Raw genomic sequence first — 17268 nt, 5'->3', positions numbered from 1 at the left:
GTGAAGGCGGGCTTTTAGCCTATAACCAACCAATTCGGTACGGTATTGTAGCGGAAGAGACTCTGGTCCTGGAGTTCTTGGTTACTCTCTATGGTTCCAGGGCGAAGAAACGCCGAGATCTTCGGCCCGTAGGGACAGGAAGTGACGTAAGGATGGCGGAGGGGCGCGAGGTTTCAAGATGGCGGTGTCTGGGGGGCTGACTGAGAGGCAGAGGTGAAGGCCCCTACGAAGTCAAAGAGGCCGAAAATCGTCCCCTCCCCGCTTCTCACAGTCCCAGGAGCCCAGCAGAAGTGTGAGTGTGCGGGACCGTTCCACTCCGTTTTTTCATCTTTCCCGTCTCTTCCCGGGGCCCGCGCGGTTGCCTCGGGGGCACCAGGCCCTTCCGCCCTGCTCTTGCTCTCAGCATTTGGGGTCTCCGCGATCGCGGACTAGGGGATCCCCTGGGGCGGCGCGGCGTCCAGCGGTCAAGCGGCTGACTTCGCCCGGGTCGGTCAGCGCCACCTTCTGACGTTGCCCGGTTGGTTGCCTTAGGCTTGATGTCCTGTACCTCGAGTCAGGGTCAGCCGTCGCTGTGGTTTTGGCAGTTGCTAATGCTGTTGGCTCCGATGGTGGACCTGGGCTCCGTCCCTTTGTAGCCTCTTTGACTGTTGAGAGTTCCCCTGAACAGCCCCGTGACCCGATTTCCCTGTCGCCTCTGCTTTGAGACAGAAAAGTAGTCTGTGCAGACTAAGGCTCCAGTGTCTTCTGTAAAAATTTTCTGTACTTCGTATCTATTCTAGGTTTCAGGTGTGGGAGAGGAGGGTTAAAAACACGGGCCTGAGGGTAATTGAAAGAGGGAGGCAGAAAAGATCCAGGCTATCAAAGATGTAAGAGCTTCTATTTGTGCTAATTTTGCTTGATTCCGCTTCCTTCTCCCCCACTCCCGGTTTTTCTGAGAAGGAAACCCTTGACAGGGCAAATCAGTTGCCACTGGAACAGCTTGGAAGCTTTTAGCAGAAAGCAAGGCAGTTGAACAGTTGCTGAAAGAGGCATTAACCAATAAACTTGCCTGACAAAATCTTCATGAAGGAAAGGTGTAATTCTGTGGTCTGCTAAAAAATCTACCTCATGATCTTACCTTTCCCACCCTTGAAAAGTGTCTGCTTTCAAAAGGAAGGAAATTTATCACCCTTTATTACTGGAAAGAGCAAGTATCAAAAAGCTAAACCTCATTCATTTGGAATAACAGGAAGAAGGGATATAATAGTGTCTTCGGTTAATTAAAATGTTGATTTATAAAATAGTTTCCCTCAAACACAGTTATCCCTTTCGGTTACCTTAAAAAATACAAATCAGAGTCAAGTAGGCATTATTAATAAAATATCTTAATGTTGATGCTTTTAGAAGATCTCTCATATGATATCAATACTTTATTTTGAATATTTGTGTTTTTAGTTATGGTTTAAGCTTCTGCTTGAGAGTCAGGAATTGCATCTGAATTAGAACTAAATCTGAATTAAATAGGCTTAAATTAATGAGTTTTTACTGTCTTAGAGATGGTGGGAATACATGCCAAGAAACCATGGAGAGAGGCAAGGGTGAGCTATTTGTCGTTGAGCCCAGATCATTACCCTGTTGCCTTTTTATTCCTTTTTCACCCTACATGTAAATAAAGGGAGGATATAGGAAAAGAACTAATGGCTTCTCATCTACATGGTTTATGTCATATTGTCGAAGCATTTTTTGATTGATTTTTTTCAATTGACGAGTAAATGCTGTGATCCATAGAAGAAAGTTAATTGACGACTTAATGATATTCATAGTGGTCTTCAGACCCATTACCGTTATAAATAATAATAGGAATCTAATTTTTTGTGGTTAGAGAAGTTGAGGCTGTCTTTCCTGCACACTAAAGTCAAAATTAGGGAAAGAACAAGGTCTTAATAATCAAAGTTTCTTTTCAGAGATTGGTAGGAAGAAAATTTTATAAATATAAAAAGGAAGAAATTCTGTAAATCTAGGAAAAATAAGCTATTTTTTTGTCTTTGCAGGTTTTTAGGTTTTGTTTTTGTTTTGTTTTTTAAACAAGCAAGTAAACCACACAAATTGTCAACATGGGACGGAGATCTACATCATCCACCAAGAGTGGAAAATTTATGAACCCCACAGACCAAGCCAGTAAGTGTCCATTAATGTGGAATGATGAAGAAGAGGGGTGGTAAAAACTGTAAGCTTTAGGGAGTCTATTTTATTATTTCTTAATTATAAGATCAGCAGTGTTAGGAGGTGTCAGTTGTATCAAGTTATCTAGTGTTCTAGTGGGCACATGATTAAAACTTTTAAGCATGAAAAAAAAATTAGTACCCGTGTTTCTAATTTGATTGATTTGCAAAGTAGAATTGGCATTTCTCTTTGTATTTGGAATTTTGAACAAATTGTTTTGCAAATTCTTATTTAGTATTTTATGGCATCTTTTCAGATTCATAGTTATTTTTTAAGGAACTTTAAAATGTCTTGAGACATTTTTGGTTGACATAATTGGAAGGGTGCTATTGGCATCTAGTGGGTGGAGGCAGGAATGCTGCTAAATATCCTGCAGTGCACGGGGCAACCTCCGACAGTAATCTGTATTAAATTGGAGAAAATGCTGACGTTCAGGATTTTAAAGTTTTATATTCTTTCTCTCTCCCTCTCTTAAGGAAAAGAAGCTCGGAAGAGAGAATTAAAGAAGGTACGATTTCAGAAGCATCCTATTAGATATAAATGTAGTTTGACACATCTTGTTATTTGAGATGAGTGGATTTAGAAAACATTTCCAATTATTTGCCAGAAAAGATATTTTATGCTTCTCATAACAAACCGTAAGATTTACTAAGCCAAAATACTATACTTAGAACCTGAACTGAAATAATTTTGTGGATGAGCTCATGATGGTTACTGTAACATGGTTTATTTGATTACCCTTCCCAGTGACTTAAATAAATACTTCAAAAGATAATTCTCTTTTGCTACTTATTATAACATACTGCTTTGTTAGAAGCCACTGAGTTAATGAATGGAAGTAAATGTGATGATAAATAGCTTTGTACATCCATTTTCTTGATTATTGAAACGAAAACTCAGGAGTGTTCAGCTTCTTTAAATTCTGCTCTTTTTTCATTTTTCTAAGAACAAAAAACAGCGCATGATGGTACGAGCTGCAGTTTTAAAGATGAAGGATCCCAAACAAATTATCCGGGACATGGAAAAATTGGATGAAATGGGTAAGAATTTATAAAAGGCTGGATTTTACAAGAGGGATAATAGTCTGATACATAGAGGCAGGCAGGTAATGAGTGAAACAGCACAGACACAAGAAATATAGAAAAGCTTATGGCATGTGATGCTTAGATTTAGTTTTAGTGTTAGAAGAACAATGGGGTGAGGGGCTATTACAAACTGGAAAGCTCATCTAGCATAAGAGGGAAGCCAATATTTAGCTTTAGCTAATTGTTTTTTATAAGTTAACAAAAGCCCAGTTTGGCCTGCTCATTTTTTTAAGAGAATACTAAGTCTGGATTTTGAAATCACCTTGGGGTTTTTTTGTTTTGTATTTTAATATTGGCAACTACCATGTAAATCTAAATATTGGGCCACCGTGAATATAAGTCAATTTCCCATCTTTTCCAATGAGAAGATGCAAAGATAATTGACCACTTAGTAAGGATATAGAAGAAATCAAATACTTAAAATCAAATTTTAAAAACTATCATATTAGGATTTCTTCCTTTTTCACACTTTACAGCATGATTTTATCCAGTCTCATCATGTGCATCTTCAATATCAGTGATTTGTCATACCTGGAATCACATGAAATAGCTGCATGTTGTCTTTTCTTGTATATGAGTTGCTTGAGAATCATCTGTGATGCTGCCATTGGAAGTTTAATCCTAACTCACAAAAAACTTTCTTTAGTTTAACCAAAACCTCTTCAAAATAGAATGCAGTTTTACCAAGTTCCAAAGATCCTATAACATATTTAATTAACCTTTACTTCCTTATTTATATAATTTATACTTGCAGGTATGTGAGGAAAAAAATCCTAGAAAGTATTTTTAACAGAACATTATACGATTAAGTAAAAGTAGGAGTCAGAATGGTGCAAAGTGGCTTTAGGTAGTTATAATTAATACAGAGGACGAGTCACAAAATGGATTCCATATTCAGCCCATTCTCTTAACTTTAGAACATGGAGTTTTTCATTTTCCTTTTTTTTTAGTAGCTTTCAAACATCCAAAAATGAAATAGTCTAGTTAACTCCATGCTTTTCAGTTGTCAAATTTTTGCTAATTCTGTCTTCTGCCCCCTGCCTTTTTTTTTTTTTTTAAATTGCATGTTAAAGTGATCTTTACAAGTTTTGTTTACAAACAAGGTTTCCAAACAAGTTTGGTGGTTTGCCTAAAAAACAGAGATAGTGAGTAAAAGAGATACAGTGGAACTTCTCAATGATGCATTAAATGGGGTTCAAAAAAAATCCAGTTATATGGAGTTATGGTATTACAAGCTTTCTGAAATAATGTGGCAGAGGCTCTGCAGCCAGCCTGGGCAAGAGTTCTGGGTCAGGCTCTATCATCTCACATCTTTCCCAGTTGAGCTATAACTGATTCCACTTGTTGCCTGTTCTAAATATTGGTAGGGACAATTCCTAGCCCTAGGATGTCAGGATATTACCTATTGAATGACCCCAAATTGTATAGTAATAACTGAGGTTTATTGAGCTCTTACCTTGCTACATACCAGGCTTTTTCCCCACGTTTTCATTTAATCTTCATGACAACTGTTTTGGGTAGGTGTATTGTCCCTATTTTACAGATGAGGAAACTCAGGCACAGAGATGTTATGTACCTTTCTCAAGGTTACACTGTTAGGAAGTGGCAGAGCTGGGATTTAAAGTCAAGCATTTAGCACTTTCATTAATCACACTAGGAATAGTGTGGTTTGAGGCCATACTTCCAGTTTTGAATAAGTCATCAAGGTTAATAGTTAATAGGATTTAAGAAAGACGATAATTAAGCTTGTGATTCTTTTAAGAAAAAGGAGGAAGGACCACTATTCATCAGAGCTCTAATTACAATTTATAAAATTCAGTACAAACTAAGCAGAAAAAAGTATACCTTAACTCCCATAATTGGGAAATCCTGGAGGGAAGCTTGTCTCAAAAACCCAGATATCATTAGCAAGACTGTCCATCTGTCTGACCACTCTGTCAGCATACTGCTAGTGAATTTCTTGGTATAGAAGGTGGAGTATGTGTGTGGAATTAGTGGTGGTTGAGAGATGAGGCCATAGACTGCTCTAGTTTTACTTCAGTCCTGCTTGTGATAGCTTCTCTCTCCCATATTTAAAATCTCAGAGGAGGATCTGGTCCCAGTTTGGATCGTATGCCGATTAATCTCTGAGTCAGTTACTGGCAGTGGGGATGGAGGGAGGCAGGTATGGTTGACTAGGCAGGCCTGAGAGTCCTGTGCTAATCTCTCTTAGTCCCTTTTGGGGACCTGAAATTAAGCCCCATGTTGAACACATGGGAGAGAAAGGCTTATATGGTAGCTAGACAAGGAACACTAACCCATATAAAAGTAATAGTTGAGTGGTAAGCCAGACACCACTGGATATTTTATTTGTGGTCTCATTTGATCATCAGAGCTTGATTGTGAAGTAGTTGATGTCTCCATTTTCCAGATGAAGAACCTGAAGATCAGAGAATTCAAGTAAAATGCCAGAGATCTCAGAATTAAATGACAGAGCCAGTGTAGTATGTAAACCCAGGTGTGTCTGACTGAAGCTTCACTATATCAGGTTGTTAGCATAGAGAAGTGAAAACTGATTTTTATTACAATGATGATAAAGTCATTTAGCTGACATTTCTTAGAAAAGAAAGTAAAATTAATGGCCTTCTTAAAGTGGTGGAATTTTAATAAATAGTGCATTTCCTTTGACAAGAATATATCTGATGTCTACATCCATTTGAAAAGTTTTAACATATAAGGAGATTTTTATTAAATGATATAGCCTATTGATACCTAGACACAGTGACTTTTTTGTATTTAATTTCATAATCTGCTCTTTTCTCTCAGAGTTTAACCCAGTGCAACAGCCACAGTTAAATGAGAAAGTGCTGAAAGACAAGCGTAAAAAGCTACGTGAAACCTTTGAACGTATTTTACGACTCTATGAGAAAGAGAATCCAGATATTTACAAAGAATTGAGAAAGCTAGAAGTAGAATATGAACAGAAGAGGGCTCAACTTAGCCAATATTTTGATGCTGTCAAGGTAATCAAGTTTCTTTTCAGAGCTAAACTAAAATTTTATGTTTAGATCTGCTCTTAAAGTTGTTCATGGGAGACCTGATCATGTTGAACCTCCTCCTCTTGGCAGTTTCTTGTCAACTAAACATACACCTACCCCATTAGCCAGCAAATATAAATCTGTGTATTTATACAAGAGAAATTGATCTACCTGCCAATACAGTAATAGCTGAAGAGTGGAAACAGCCCAGATGTCCATTAAGAAGATAATGGATAAACTGTTATATATTCATAAAATTGAATACTACTCAATGGTAAAAAGGAATGATCAACTGATACTCAAAACAACATGAGATTTAAACAAATTTTTTTAATGGATAAATCTCAAAAACATGCGATCCTTTCTTCATGGTTATGATTCCATTTGTATGAACACCAGGCAAAACTAATTTATGGAGGAAAGATTTTGTATCAGTGGTTGCCTTGGGACAGTGTTAGGGATTGATTGGGAGGGAGTATGAGGTATATGCATTTGTCAAAACTCATTGGATTTGTACATTTCATTGTAAATTTTGCCTCAAGATAAAAATGTAAAAAAAAAAAAAAAATGGTATAATTTTGGTAAAGTAGGTAGTATGGGTCCCATTTTACAGATAAGGAAGCTAAGGTAACTTGCTTAAGTCATACAGCTCATATGTGACAGAAATTCAGCAACGGCAGACTAATTTTAGAGCCCACGCTCTACCACTGAATATATATTATTCCGAAGTTTCAGTTGATTGGCAGTCTTTAGAAATGTTGACTTGCAGCTTTGTATTCTTGTTTTCCATGATATTTATGTTAGGTGGAAAGCAAATCCAGGTTATGAAACAGCTGATGTTGAATTTTTAGTGTTGAGTTTGGGGATTACTCTTATCTATTGAAAGATTCTCTCTGTTTCAGAATGCTCAGCATGTGGAAGTGGAGAGTATTCCTTTGCCAGATATGCCGCATGCTCCTTCCAACATCTTGATCCAGGACATTCCACTTCCTGGCGCCCAGCCACCCTCCATCCTTAAGAAGACCTCAGCCTATGGGTAAGGAAGTGGTAACAGAGTCAAATAGCGTATAGTAAAAGCGTCTCTTGACTGTCCTGTGCCAAAATTAATGCAGTGGGAAATAAAGGACAGTGGGGATGTAAGCAGTTCCTCATTTGATTGGATATGAAATGAGAAATCCTTTGAAAATTGTTTAGAAGAGGAAGTAGAAACCTCATGACTGTTAATGTGATTACTGTTAATTTTCTTTACAGACCTCCAACTCGGGCAGTTTCTATACTTCCTCTTCTTGGACATGGTGTTCCACGTCTGCCCCCTGGCAGGAAACCTCCTGGTCCTCCCCCTGGTCCACCTCCTCCTCAAGTCTTGCAAATGTATGGCCGTAAAGTGGGCTTTGCCCTGGATCTTCCCCCTCGTAGGCGAGATGAAGACATGTTATATAGTCCCGAACTTGGTGAGGAGTTCCTTTTGCTCTTAGAACGTTTCCACTGTCATTTTCCATGTTGACTGTTTAACCATCTTGTTCAGCACCCTCAGAGCTTGGGGAATAAATGACGGCATGTACGCACCAACAGATGCATAAATCATAGCAGCTACCCAAGTAAAAGCAGCGTGCACAGGAAGGATGGAAGTGTTTGTTGTGTTTTAAATTAGGCTTCTTGAAGATGTCACTCTCTTACCATCAGTTCCTTAAGACTTGGATAACTTGGATACCCGTTTCCCTTTTAGCTTTATCATTATCAGACTAGAGCATCATTGTATACACTCACAATGATTGTGTATGTGCATGTCTGTATATAACCTTCTAAGTAGAATTTGTTTTCAAATTTGAACCTTTTAAAGAAAAATCTTACATTATCAAAAAGAATTTAAAACGATTGTCAAGTGAAAATATTGTCAGACTGTATGAATAGGTGAGATCATACATAGAAATTTTTAAAGCAAATTATTTTGAGTTAAATAGCCTGATTTTCTGTATTTTGGGGTACCATGTAGTGGAGGATCCACATATATAACTTGTTCCCGGTTTCCTCCTCCCTTTTCAGCTCAACGGGGTCATGATGATGATATTTCCAGCACCAGTGAAGATGACGGCTATCCTGAAGACATGGATCAAGATAAGCATGACGACAGTACTGATGACAGCGACACTGACAGATCAGATGGAGAAAGTGAAGGGGATGAATTTGTGCACCGTGATGATAATGAGAGAGAAAACAATGAAGAAAAGAAGTCAGGTATGTGCAGGTGAAAATTCCATGGTATTGATCAATAAGAAGCACACAAGCTGAAGGTCCTGATTTAATAATGGATCTGTGAAGGTAATTGTGAGGTCCTTGAAAGGAGGGATCAATGCTTTATTCATCTTTATATTTCTAAAATCTCAAAGTTGTTGACACATAGTAAGTACTAGAGGGATAATTATGAGGGGAAAAAAAAATCTAAACAGTATATGTAATTAAAAAAAAAAAGCCTAGGTGGTAAAGTCCACTTTTGGGGAAAAGATAGCTATTCTTACCTATTCAACAGCATAAAGATGTCCTGTCATGGATATGTATAGGAAAGAGAGGAGAATAACCACATAATTATATCAAGAAAACCACGTGGTTGTTTTTAATGAGTCTGTTTAAATATCTGCATTCAAAGCCCTTTAAATTTTCTGTGCTTGTGGTATCTTACGTGAATGAGAACCATAGTTAACATAAAGGTACACCTGTGAGTGGAGTCATGATTTAATGGAAACATGTCATACTTATAATAATGTGTGTTATGTGTTTGTTTGATTATGATAAATTCAGACTGAGTTACATATACTTTTAGAAAGTAGCTATGGCATTCATCAAGAAAATTTACAAAATGTATAGTTTGTCACATTTCAGTAGTCTTGGAGCTTCTTTGGTAATTGTTTTTGCAGGCTGCAACACAGTATATATTAGTAATACTACTGATATTAGTATTGATAATGATGATAAATTTTTCTCCTGATATTTCTTAAGAATCATGATTGCAAACCAGAAAGCTAGAGTAAAGGGGTGGATAGAGAGAGCTGGTAATGAAAAATGATAGAGGACACTTTAGGTAGGACCTAGTACTTTAAAATATCAATAGAAAGTTGCTAGAGCCACAGCAGTTCTTTTTTTCTCTAGACTGCGATCATTTGCCTCATTTTCCTTTTTTTCAGCCAACTAGTTAGTTTTTTTTGTTTTTTTTTTTTACTAGTTAGTTTTTCTTATATATATTCATCAGTGCACATGTGCTGGAAATGGTTATCCTAACTATAATTTGACATTCAGCTAATAATTGAGTTTCTACTATATGCAAGGCATTTTTCTAGACACTAAGTATGCAGAGTAAATAATACTGAAGCCCTGCCCACGTAGAACTTCTATCCTGCTGTAAATGTTTACCATCTAAGAATAAGAATGCTCCTAATACTGCACCATTTAACATGTTTAGGTGTCTAGTGGAGAGCCCTTGTCAGGTTAAGAAGTTTCCTTCTAGTCTAAGTTTGCTAAGAGTTTTTATTATAAATACTTCTTAAGTATCTGTTGGGATGTTATTATTTTTCTTTCAGTTGTTTATTGTAATGAATTACATTCATGGCTTTTCTAATGTTAAACCATTTTGCATTTCTGGGACCAATGCTGCATGTTTATGATGTATTTTTCTTTTAAAACACTATTGAATTCAATTTGCTTGTATTTTATGTTGGCCAGCAGGTTAGTTTTGGTATTAGGGTTATGCTAGCTTCAAGTTGTGGGTAGCATTCCATCTTTTCCTGTGCCCTTTTACAGTAAATTTCTGTAACTTAACGTTTGGCTGAATTTTCTTGTAAGATTATTTGGGCCAGGTGCCTTTGAGGGGCTTGATCTTTGACTACCATTTTAAGTTTTTATGTTCTGGTCTTATCACTTCTTTGACCAATTGTAAGTAATTTATATTTTTCTAGAAAAATATCTATTATTTTAATCTGGGTGTTGATTTTATTGGCATAAAGATGTTAATAGTATTCTTTAAATTTTTTAAATTTGTAACTTTGAAATCACTGTAGCATATATTTACCACCAGTTGGCATTTGATTTACTATCTTTAATATGGCTATGTCTCTCTGCCAAGTAGTGGGAAGCAATTATATCTAGTACTTTATAGCGTTTGTCTTATAGTAAGCATATACTGAATTTTGTTGATCCCAATCCACTCCACTCTCCCTTCTCTGACCCTTTAGGTCTGAGTGTACGATTTGCAGATATGCCTGGGAAGTCAAGGAAGAAGAAGAAGAAGAACATGAAGGAGCTGACTCCTCTTCAAGCCATGATGCTTCGAATGGCAGGTAAGGCAGGGAAAGAACAGTGAATCACCTTTTGGTATTTCCTCCTGCCAGTTGCTTTACATATATTTTCCTATTTAATATGTCAGCAATCAAGTAATAAATCCTTGTTTTTCAAAAGTCAAGGTTTGGAGACATTAAGGTCAGCTGCCCAAAGTTACATGACTAGTAAGTAGTTGGACTGGCATTTAAGTCCAGGTCTGTCTTGTTCTAAAACTTGGGCTCATTCCCCTCTGCTACACTAGCATGGATAAGTAGAATACGATTTTATTCTTGCGTTATCTAAGTATTTTACTGAAGAAGACTTGATTGTTAATTTTAAGAAAGCATTTATTGAGCATGTGTTTCAGGCATCGCTGTTTTACAGGCTGTAAGAAATGAATCAACTCCATGTGCCTGGTTTCAAATTTCTTTCAGGTCAGGAAATCCCTGAGGAGGGACGAGAAGTAGAGGAATTTTCAGAAGACGATGATGAAGATTCTGATGATTCTGAAGCAGAAAAGCAGTCACAGAAACAGCATAAGGAGGAATCTCTTTCTGATGGCACATCTGCTTCTTCCCAGCAGCAGGGGCCTCCGCAGTCTGTTCCTCCCTCTCAGATACAAGCACCTCCCATGCCAGGACCACCTCCTCTTGGACCACCACCTGCTCCACCTTTACGGCCACCTGGACCACCTACAGGCCTTCCTCCTGGACCACCTCCAGGTAAGCACTTACACGTTGGAAATAAATAAGTCTAAATGTGGTTAAAATGAAGTTATTTCAAAAAATATGCATCATTAGTGTGGATGATTTCTTGTTTCCTCCTAGTGTAATTTCCTAAGAAATCAAGATTCTCAAAGGATAAGCACAACTTGCTCATTCCTACAACATTGTTTGCAAGTCATAGTACTTCTGACAGCCATCTTTTTCTCCAAAGCTCTTCCTTTTTCAGAGTTAGTTCTGATTTTAGTTGGCAGAAACCTGGAGTATGTAACTGGGGGTTTCTTTAGTATTACTTTTTAATATGACAAGTTGACCCAGTTGTGAGTTGGTAGCAAGCAAGACCAGAGCACAGTAAATACTGTTGCGTATCCTTCTTTGGTTGGGAGTTTTTGGATGTCAGTGTAATCATTAGAGACAGAGTCATCAGTGTTAATCACGTCGTTGGCTTAAAAGTATAAAAAAGTTTATTTACAATTTGAAACAACATGTAAAACTTGTTGGCTAATTATGATTTTAGTCCTTCATCCTGTAGTCAGCCAATTAAATCTTCAGTTGAGTTCATCCTCTTCTGATTGGTGCAAAGCAAAATTACCTTTCTTATGACATTCTCAGTGGTCTTTGTCTGTATATCTTAATGAGTTTCAGGGGATCCTTAAAGCACCCTGCTCTGTATTCCATTTTCAGCTTATATTGGAACCATTTAAGAAGTCTCATCCTCATATATTTCCAGCCCAGCAGAGCTGTGATTGAGAATGCATTTTGTCGGTGCTGGGAAATAAAGAGAAATAGTCCATAATAAATGTTGAAGTTACCTGATTTCAGGTTAAAGTGATAAGTTAAACTAAATCTCAGTCACCTTATACCACGGTTACTACTTCGAATATATTTGTTTGACATTAACTAATCACTTTTCTCTTTTTAGGAGCTCCTCCATTCCTGAGACCACCCGGAATGCCAGGACTCCGAGGGCCTTTACCCCGACTTTTACCTCCAGGACCACCACCAGGTCGACCCCCTGGCCCTCCCCCCGGTCCACCTCCAGGTCTGCCTCCTGGCCCTCCTCCTCGGGGACCCCCACCCAGGCTACCTCCCCCTGCACCTCCAGGTGAGGCATTGATTTCTATGACAAAAACTTGTCTACTATATATCTCATTTGCTCTAAGACATTTTCACGTTTCAATATCCTGAAATCAAGGGGTATCTTAAAATGGTGTTTTTTATTTGCTTTTGGCTTAGATTGAAGTTGAGTTCTTCCAGATGGTATTTGCCTTTGATTCTACCTATCACATGAGGGACTTTTTCCAGCCAGAGAACACTTTGGATTCAGTTCTTCATTTAAGACTTTTATTTTTAGGACTACACTTAGAATTGTGAAGTCATGCCATACATCTGCATGAGTGTCAACTTAGTTTACAATCACAAGGGAGATTTTTTTTTCCGTTCTCTTTACCCAGTATCAAGGTTAGATATGCAAATTTCCTTGTGATCTTCTTAGATGTGACAGGTATGTATGGTGTACTACACTGACTGTCTCAGTTTAATGTGAAGGTCTCCTTTTAAGCTCCTCATCTTGGACTTGGACTTTTTTTTTCTCTCTCAGTGGTATTTGGAATAATTATGAGTCTGTATAAGCAATAGCATCTTAGGTTTGATGAAATTTGGTACTTGTATACTCACAATCTTAGAAGAGGCATTTGGAGAAATTAAATCTGCACTTCCTGGTAAATAATTATGGTATGTCTGAGCCAACAATAAGACGTGAATTCTTTTCCAGTAATGGTGACATTTTGTGATTAGATTTTCTCATCCCAGGGTTAAAATTATATTTCCTATCCATTGAGTTACCTTTTGAGGGGGAGGAGTGTTGTGCAAATCAGTAAATAACGGATGGGAATCAAATCCCCAACCTTCGTTCTGATAGCATCTGCGGTCTACAGGTAGAATAGAATCTTGGGCTGTCAAATTTCAGATTTGACAATTTGAGATCATATTTGAAACCAGTTGATATTGTTAATTTTACTTTATAGTTTAAAGGAGTACCTTATTGAGAGAAGAAAAAACATAAGTACAGGGATACAAACAGAAGGTGAATACTGTTTTAAAAAAGATATTCTTTACTATCAGAATATATTCCTGAGTTTCAAATAGCAAACAACATGATTTATTTTCTATAAATTGTCCATTTAAAAAAATTGTCAACCTATGATTTTAACACCCTTAATAGTAGTTAAATTTTATTCTTGGGGTATTCATCTGCCCGTTTTCTCCTTCATTTAGGTATCCCTCCACCTCGTCCTGGCATGATGCGCCCACCTTTGGTGCCTCCACTTGGACCTGCCCCACCTGGGCTTTTCCCACCAGCTCCTTTGCCGAACCCAGGGGTTTTAAGTGCTCCACCCAACTTGATTCAGCGACCCAAGGCGGATGATACAAGCGCAGCCACCATTGAGAAGAAAGCCACAGCTACCATCAGTGCCAAGCCACAGATCACTAATCCCAAGGCGGAGATTACTCGATTTGTGCCCACCGCACTGAGGGTACGTCGGGAGAATAAAGGGGCTACTGCTACTCCCCAGAGAAAGTCAGAGGATGATTCTGCTGTGCCTCTCGCCAAAGCAGCCCCCAAATCCGGTCCATCTGTTCCCGTCTCAGTACAAACTAAGGATGATGTTTATGAAGCGTTCATGAAAGAGATGGAAGGGCTGCTGTGACAGCTTTTGATGCTAGAACAGGCTTCTCTTCACGTCAGTGGTTCATGGAGCCACTTTCACTGTCAGGGTATTTTTAATTTCAGTTCAAGGAATATCCTAAAGTTTAGCCTTGTTCAGAATTTACTGCATATAAAAGAGGGTATTTCATTCAAAATAGATTGGTTATTGAAGCAGTGCTGCTAACATCCATCCCCTTTCATACCACCATTTTCATCCCACTTCTTCCCCTACTCCAATTCCTCGGAAACTTGTCATCAAGGGGATCTTTGTTACTTATCTCTTTTGATTCTCTTCTTGTGTGCTGTGGGCACTGGAGTAGAGATTTCTAAAACACCAGTTTATTTCACCCCATCTTGCCTTTCATGTTTGAGTTATTTTTAATATTTTCTTGTAAATATTTTGTAATATTGTAGTGAAATGGATCACAATGTCATTTCCTAATACAAAGCAAGATATGTGGGAAGAAAATGTACAATTCTTTGATTAAAATTATTTCCCACTGACCTAAACTTTAAGTGTTTCATGGAATAAATAAATAAATGTTCCAAGATATCCTCTGTGTCACTGATAATGTATAAACATAATATCTGTTTTATGGGCAGAAAAGAAGCAAGTATTTAAAACTTGGGTTTAAGGAACTACCATTTCTGGTATGGAATGAGAATTTTATTGAAAATGTGGTTAACACGTTAAGTTTTAAATTTTAAAGGATGAAGAAGAGATCATTATTTTCCTTTAGGTTTATTATATATTGGCTTTGGAGAAATTGAGAGGGTTTATATATTGTTAAAAAGATGAGTCTTCTTCTCAAAGATTACTTTCTTCTCCAGAGCTCTGTGAACTGATACTAGTGAATGGCAAAAGGTTCTTTTAAATCATTTCTAAACTATCAGATAGCCAGAAAAGGCTGCTACTTTTTCGTTTTTGAATTTGTCATTTATATGAGCCTTTATTATTAGAAGCATAGAAAATGAATGAGAATGCTTAACACTTTTAATTTGCATTGATACTTTCTTTACAAAGTGTTGTAATAACTAATACCTATCCAGTAATCCTGGGGAGGTATTTTCCCCATTTTACAGAGGAAGGTATTGGAACTAAAGGGCTTGTGTGATTTATCCAGGCACCATAGTGTGTATTTCATACACAAAGACACACACCATATGTATACACACAGTGAGACAATCTATGCATTGCATTTAGGCTAGACATACCTGGTCTTACTTTCGCATTGTATCATTTTTTCTTTTTTCTTTTTTGTCCAGTTAGTATCCACCCCAGTTTTTTGCTTTTATTGATTTTAGCTTCTAATATATAGTGTCAATTCTTCTGTTTATTTTTTTTTGACATCATTATTGGAGTATAATTGCTTCACAATGTTGTGCTAGTTTCCGCTGTATAACAAAGTGAATCAGCCATACGCATACATATATCCCCATATCCCCTCCCCCTTGCATCTCCCTCCCACCCTCCCTATCCCACCCCTCTAGGTGGTCACAAAGCACCGAGCTGATCTCCCTGTGCTATGCAGCTGCTTCCCACTAGCGATCTGTTTTACATTTGGTAGTGTGTATATGTCAATGCTACTCTCTCACTTCGTCCCAGCTTACCCTTCCCACGCCCCATGTCCTCAACTCCATTCTTTACGTCTGCATCTTTTTTCCTGTTTTGCCCCTAGGTTCATGAGAACCTTTTGTGTTTTTTTTTAGATTCCATATATATGTGTTAGCATACGGTATTTGTTTTTCTCTTTCTGACTTACTTCACTCTGTATGACAGACTAGGTCCATCCACCTCCCTCCAAGTGACTCAATTTCGTTTCTTTTTATGGCTGAATAATATTCTACTGTATATATGTGCCACATCTTTATCCATTCATCTGTTGATGGACACAGGTTGCTTCCATGTCCTGGCTATTGTAAATAGTGCTGCAATGAACATTGTGGTACATGACTCTTTGAATTATGGTTTTCTCACGGAATATGCCCAGTAGTGGGATTGCTGGGTCATATGGTAGTTCTATTTTTAGTTTTTTAAGGAATCTCCATATGTTCTCCATAGTGGCTGTATCAATTTACATTCCCACCAACAATGCAAGAGGTTTCCCTTTTCTCCACACCCTCTCCAGCATTAAGTGTAGATTTTTTGGTGATGGGCATTCTGACCAGTGTGAGGTGGTACCTCATTGTGGTTTTGATTTGCATTTCTCTAATGATTAGTGATGTTGAGCATCCTTTCATGTGTTTGTTGGCAATCTGTACGTCTTCTTTGGAGAAATGTCTATGTAGGTCTTCTGCCCATTTTTGGATTGGGTTGTTTGTTTTTTTGATATTGAGCCGCATGAGCTGCTTGTATATTTTGGAGATTAATCCTTTGTCAGTTGCTTCATCTGCAAATATTTTCTCCCATTCTGAGGGTTGTCTTTTCATCGTGTTTATGGTTTCCTTTGTTGTGTAAAAGCTTTTAAGTTTTAGGTCCCATATGCTTATTTTTGTTTTTATTTCCATTTCTCTAGGAGGTGGGTCAAAAAAAATCTTGCTGCGATTTATGTCAAAGTGTGTTCTGCCTATGTTTTCCACTAAGAGTTTTATAGTGTCTGGCCTTACATTTAGGTCTTTAATCCATTTTGAATTTATTTTTGTGTGCGGTGTTAGGAAGTGTTCTAATTCCATTCTTTTACATGTAGCTGTCCAGTTTTCCCAGCACCACTTACTGAAGAGGATCTCTTTTCTCCATTGTATACTTTTGCCTCTTTGATCAAAGATAAGGTGACCATATGTGCATGGGTTTATCTCTGGGCTTTCTATCCTGTTCCATTGATCTATATTTCTGTTTTTGTGCCAGTACCATACTGTTTTGATTACTGTAGCTTTGTAGTATAGTCTGAAGTCCAGGAGCCTGATTCCTCCAGCTCCGTTTTTCTTTCTCAAGATTGCTTTGGCTATTCAGGGTCTTTTGTGTTTCCATACAAATGGTGAAATTTTTTGTTCTAGTTCTGTGAAAAATGCCATTGGTAGTTTGATAGGAATTTCACTGAATCTATAGATTGCTTGGGTAGTATAGTCATTTTCACAATGTTGATTCTTCCAATCCAAGAACCTAGTATATCTCTCCATCTGTTTGTATCATCTTTAATTTCTTTCATCAGTGTCTTATACTTTTCTGCATACAGGTTTTTTGTCTCCTTAGGTTTATTCCTAGGTATTTTATTCTTTTTGTTGCA

At 37.7% G+C, this 17268-nt stretch overlaps 1 protein-coding gene across 1 annotated transcript; it reads left to right on the top strand.

Moving 5' to 3' along the window:
* The first annotated feature begins 130 nt into the window (after positions 1–130).
* WBP11 (WW domain binding protein 11) lies at positions 131–14597 on the top strand. Its single transcript, XM_059935351.1, has 12 exons — positions 131–292; positions 2031–2157; positions 2679–2710; positions 3149–3242; positions 6093–6289; positions 7207–7340; positions 7556–7755; positions 8348–8539; positions 10528–10632; positions 11047–11334; positions 12257–12439; positions 13612–14597. The coding sequence occupies exons 2-12, from the start codon at positions 2094–2096 to the stop codon at positions 14043–14045; spliced, it is 1923 nt and encodes a 640-aa protein (XP_059791334.1). The 5' UTR covers positions 131–292; positions 2031–2093; the 3' UTR covers positions 14046–14597.
* The last annotated feature ends 2671 nt before the right edge of the window (positions 14598–17268 follow it).

This window comes from Balaenoptera ricei, chromosome 10 (assembly GCF_028023285.1).
Source record: "Balaenoptera ricei isolate mBalRic1 chromosome 10, mBalRic1.hap2, whole genome shotgun sequence".
Classification (NCBI taxonomy): domain Eukaryota; kingdom Metazoa; phylum Chordata; class Mammalia; order Artiodactyla; family Balaenopteridae; genus Balaenoptera; species Balaenoptera ricei.
The sequence above is the reverse complement of the archived record's forward strand: the minus strand, read 5'-3'. Positions and strand labels throughout refer to the sequence as shown.

Coding starts and splice junctions, on each gene's coding strand:
- WBP11 (XM_059935351.1), top strand. CDS start 2,094: ATGGGACGGAGATCTACATCATCCACCAAGAGTGGAAAATTTATGAAC. Junction 8,540..10,527: donor CAATGAAGAAAAGAAGTCAG/GTATGTGCAGGT, acceptor CTGACCCTTTAG/GTCTGAGTGTACGATTTGCA. Junction 10,633..11,046: donor CATGATGCTTCGAATGGCAG/GTAAGGCAGGGA, acceptor AATTTCTTTCAG/GTCAGGAAATCCCTGAGGAG.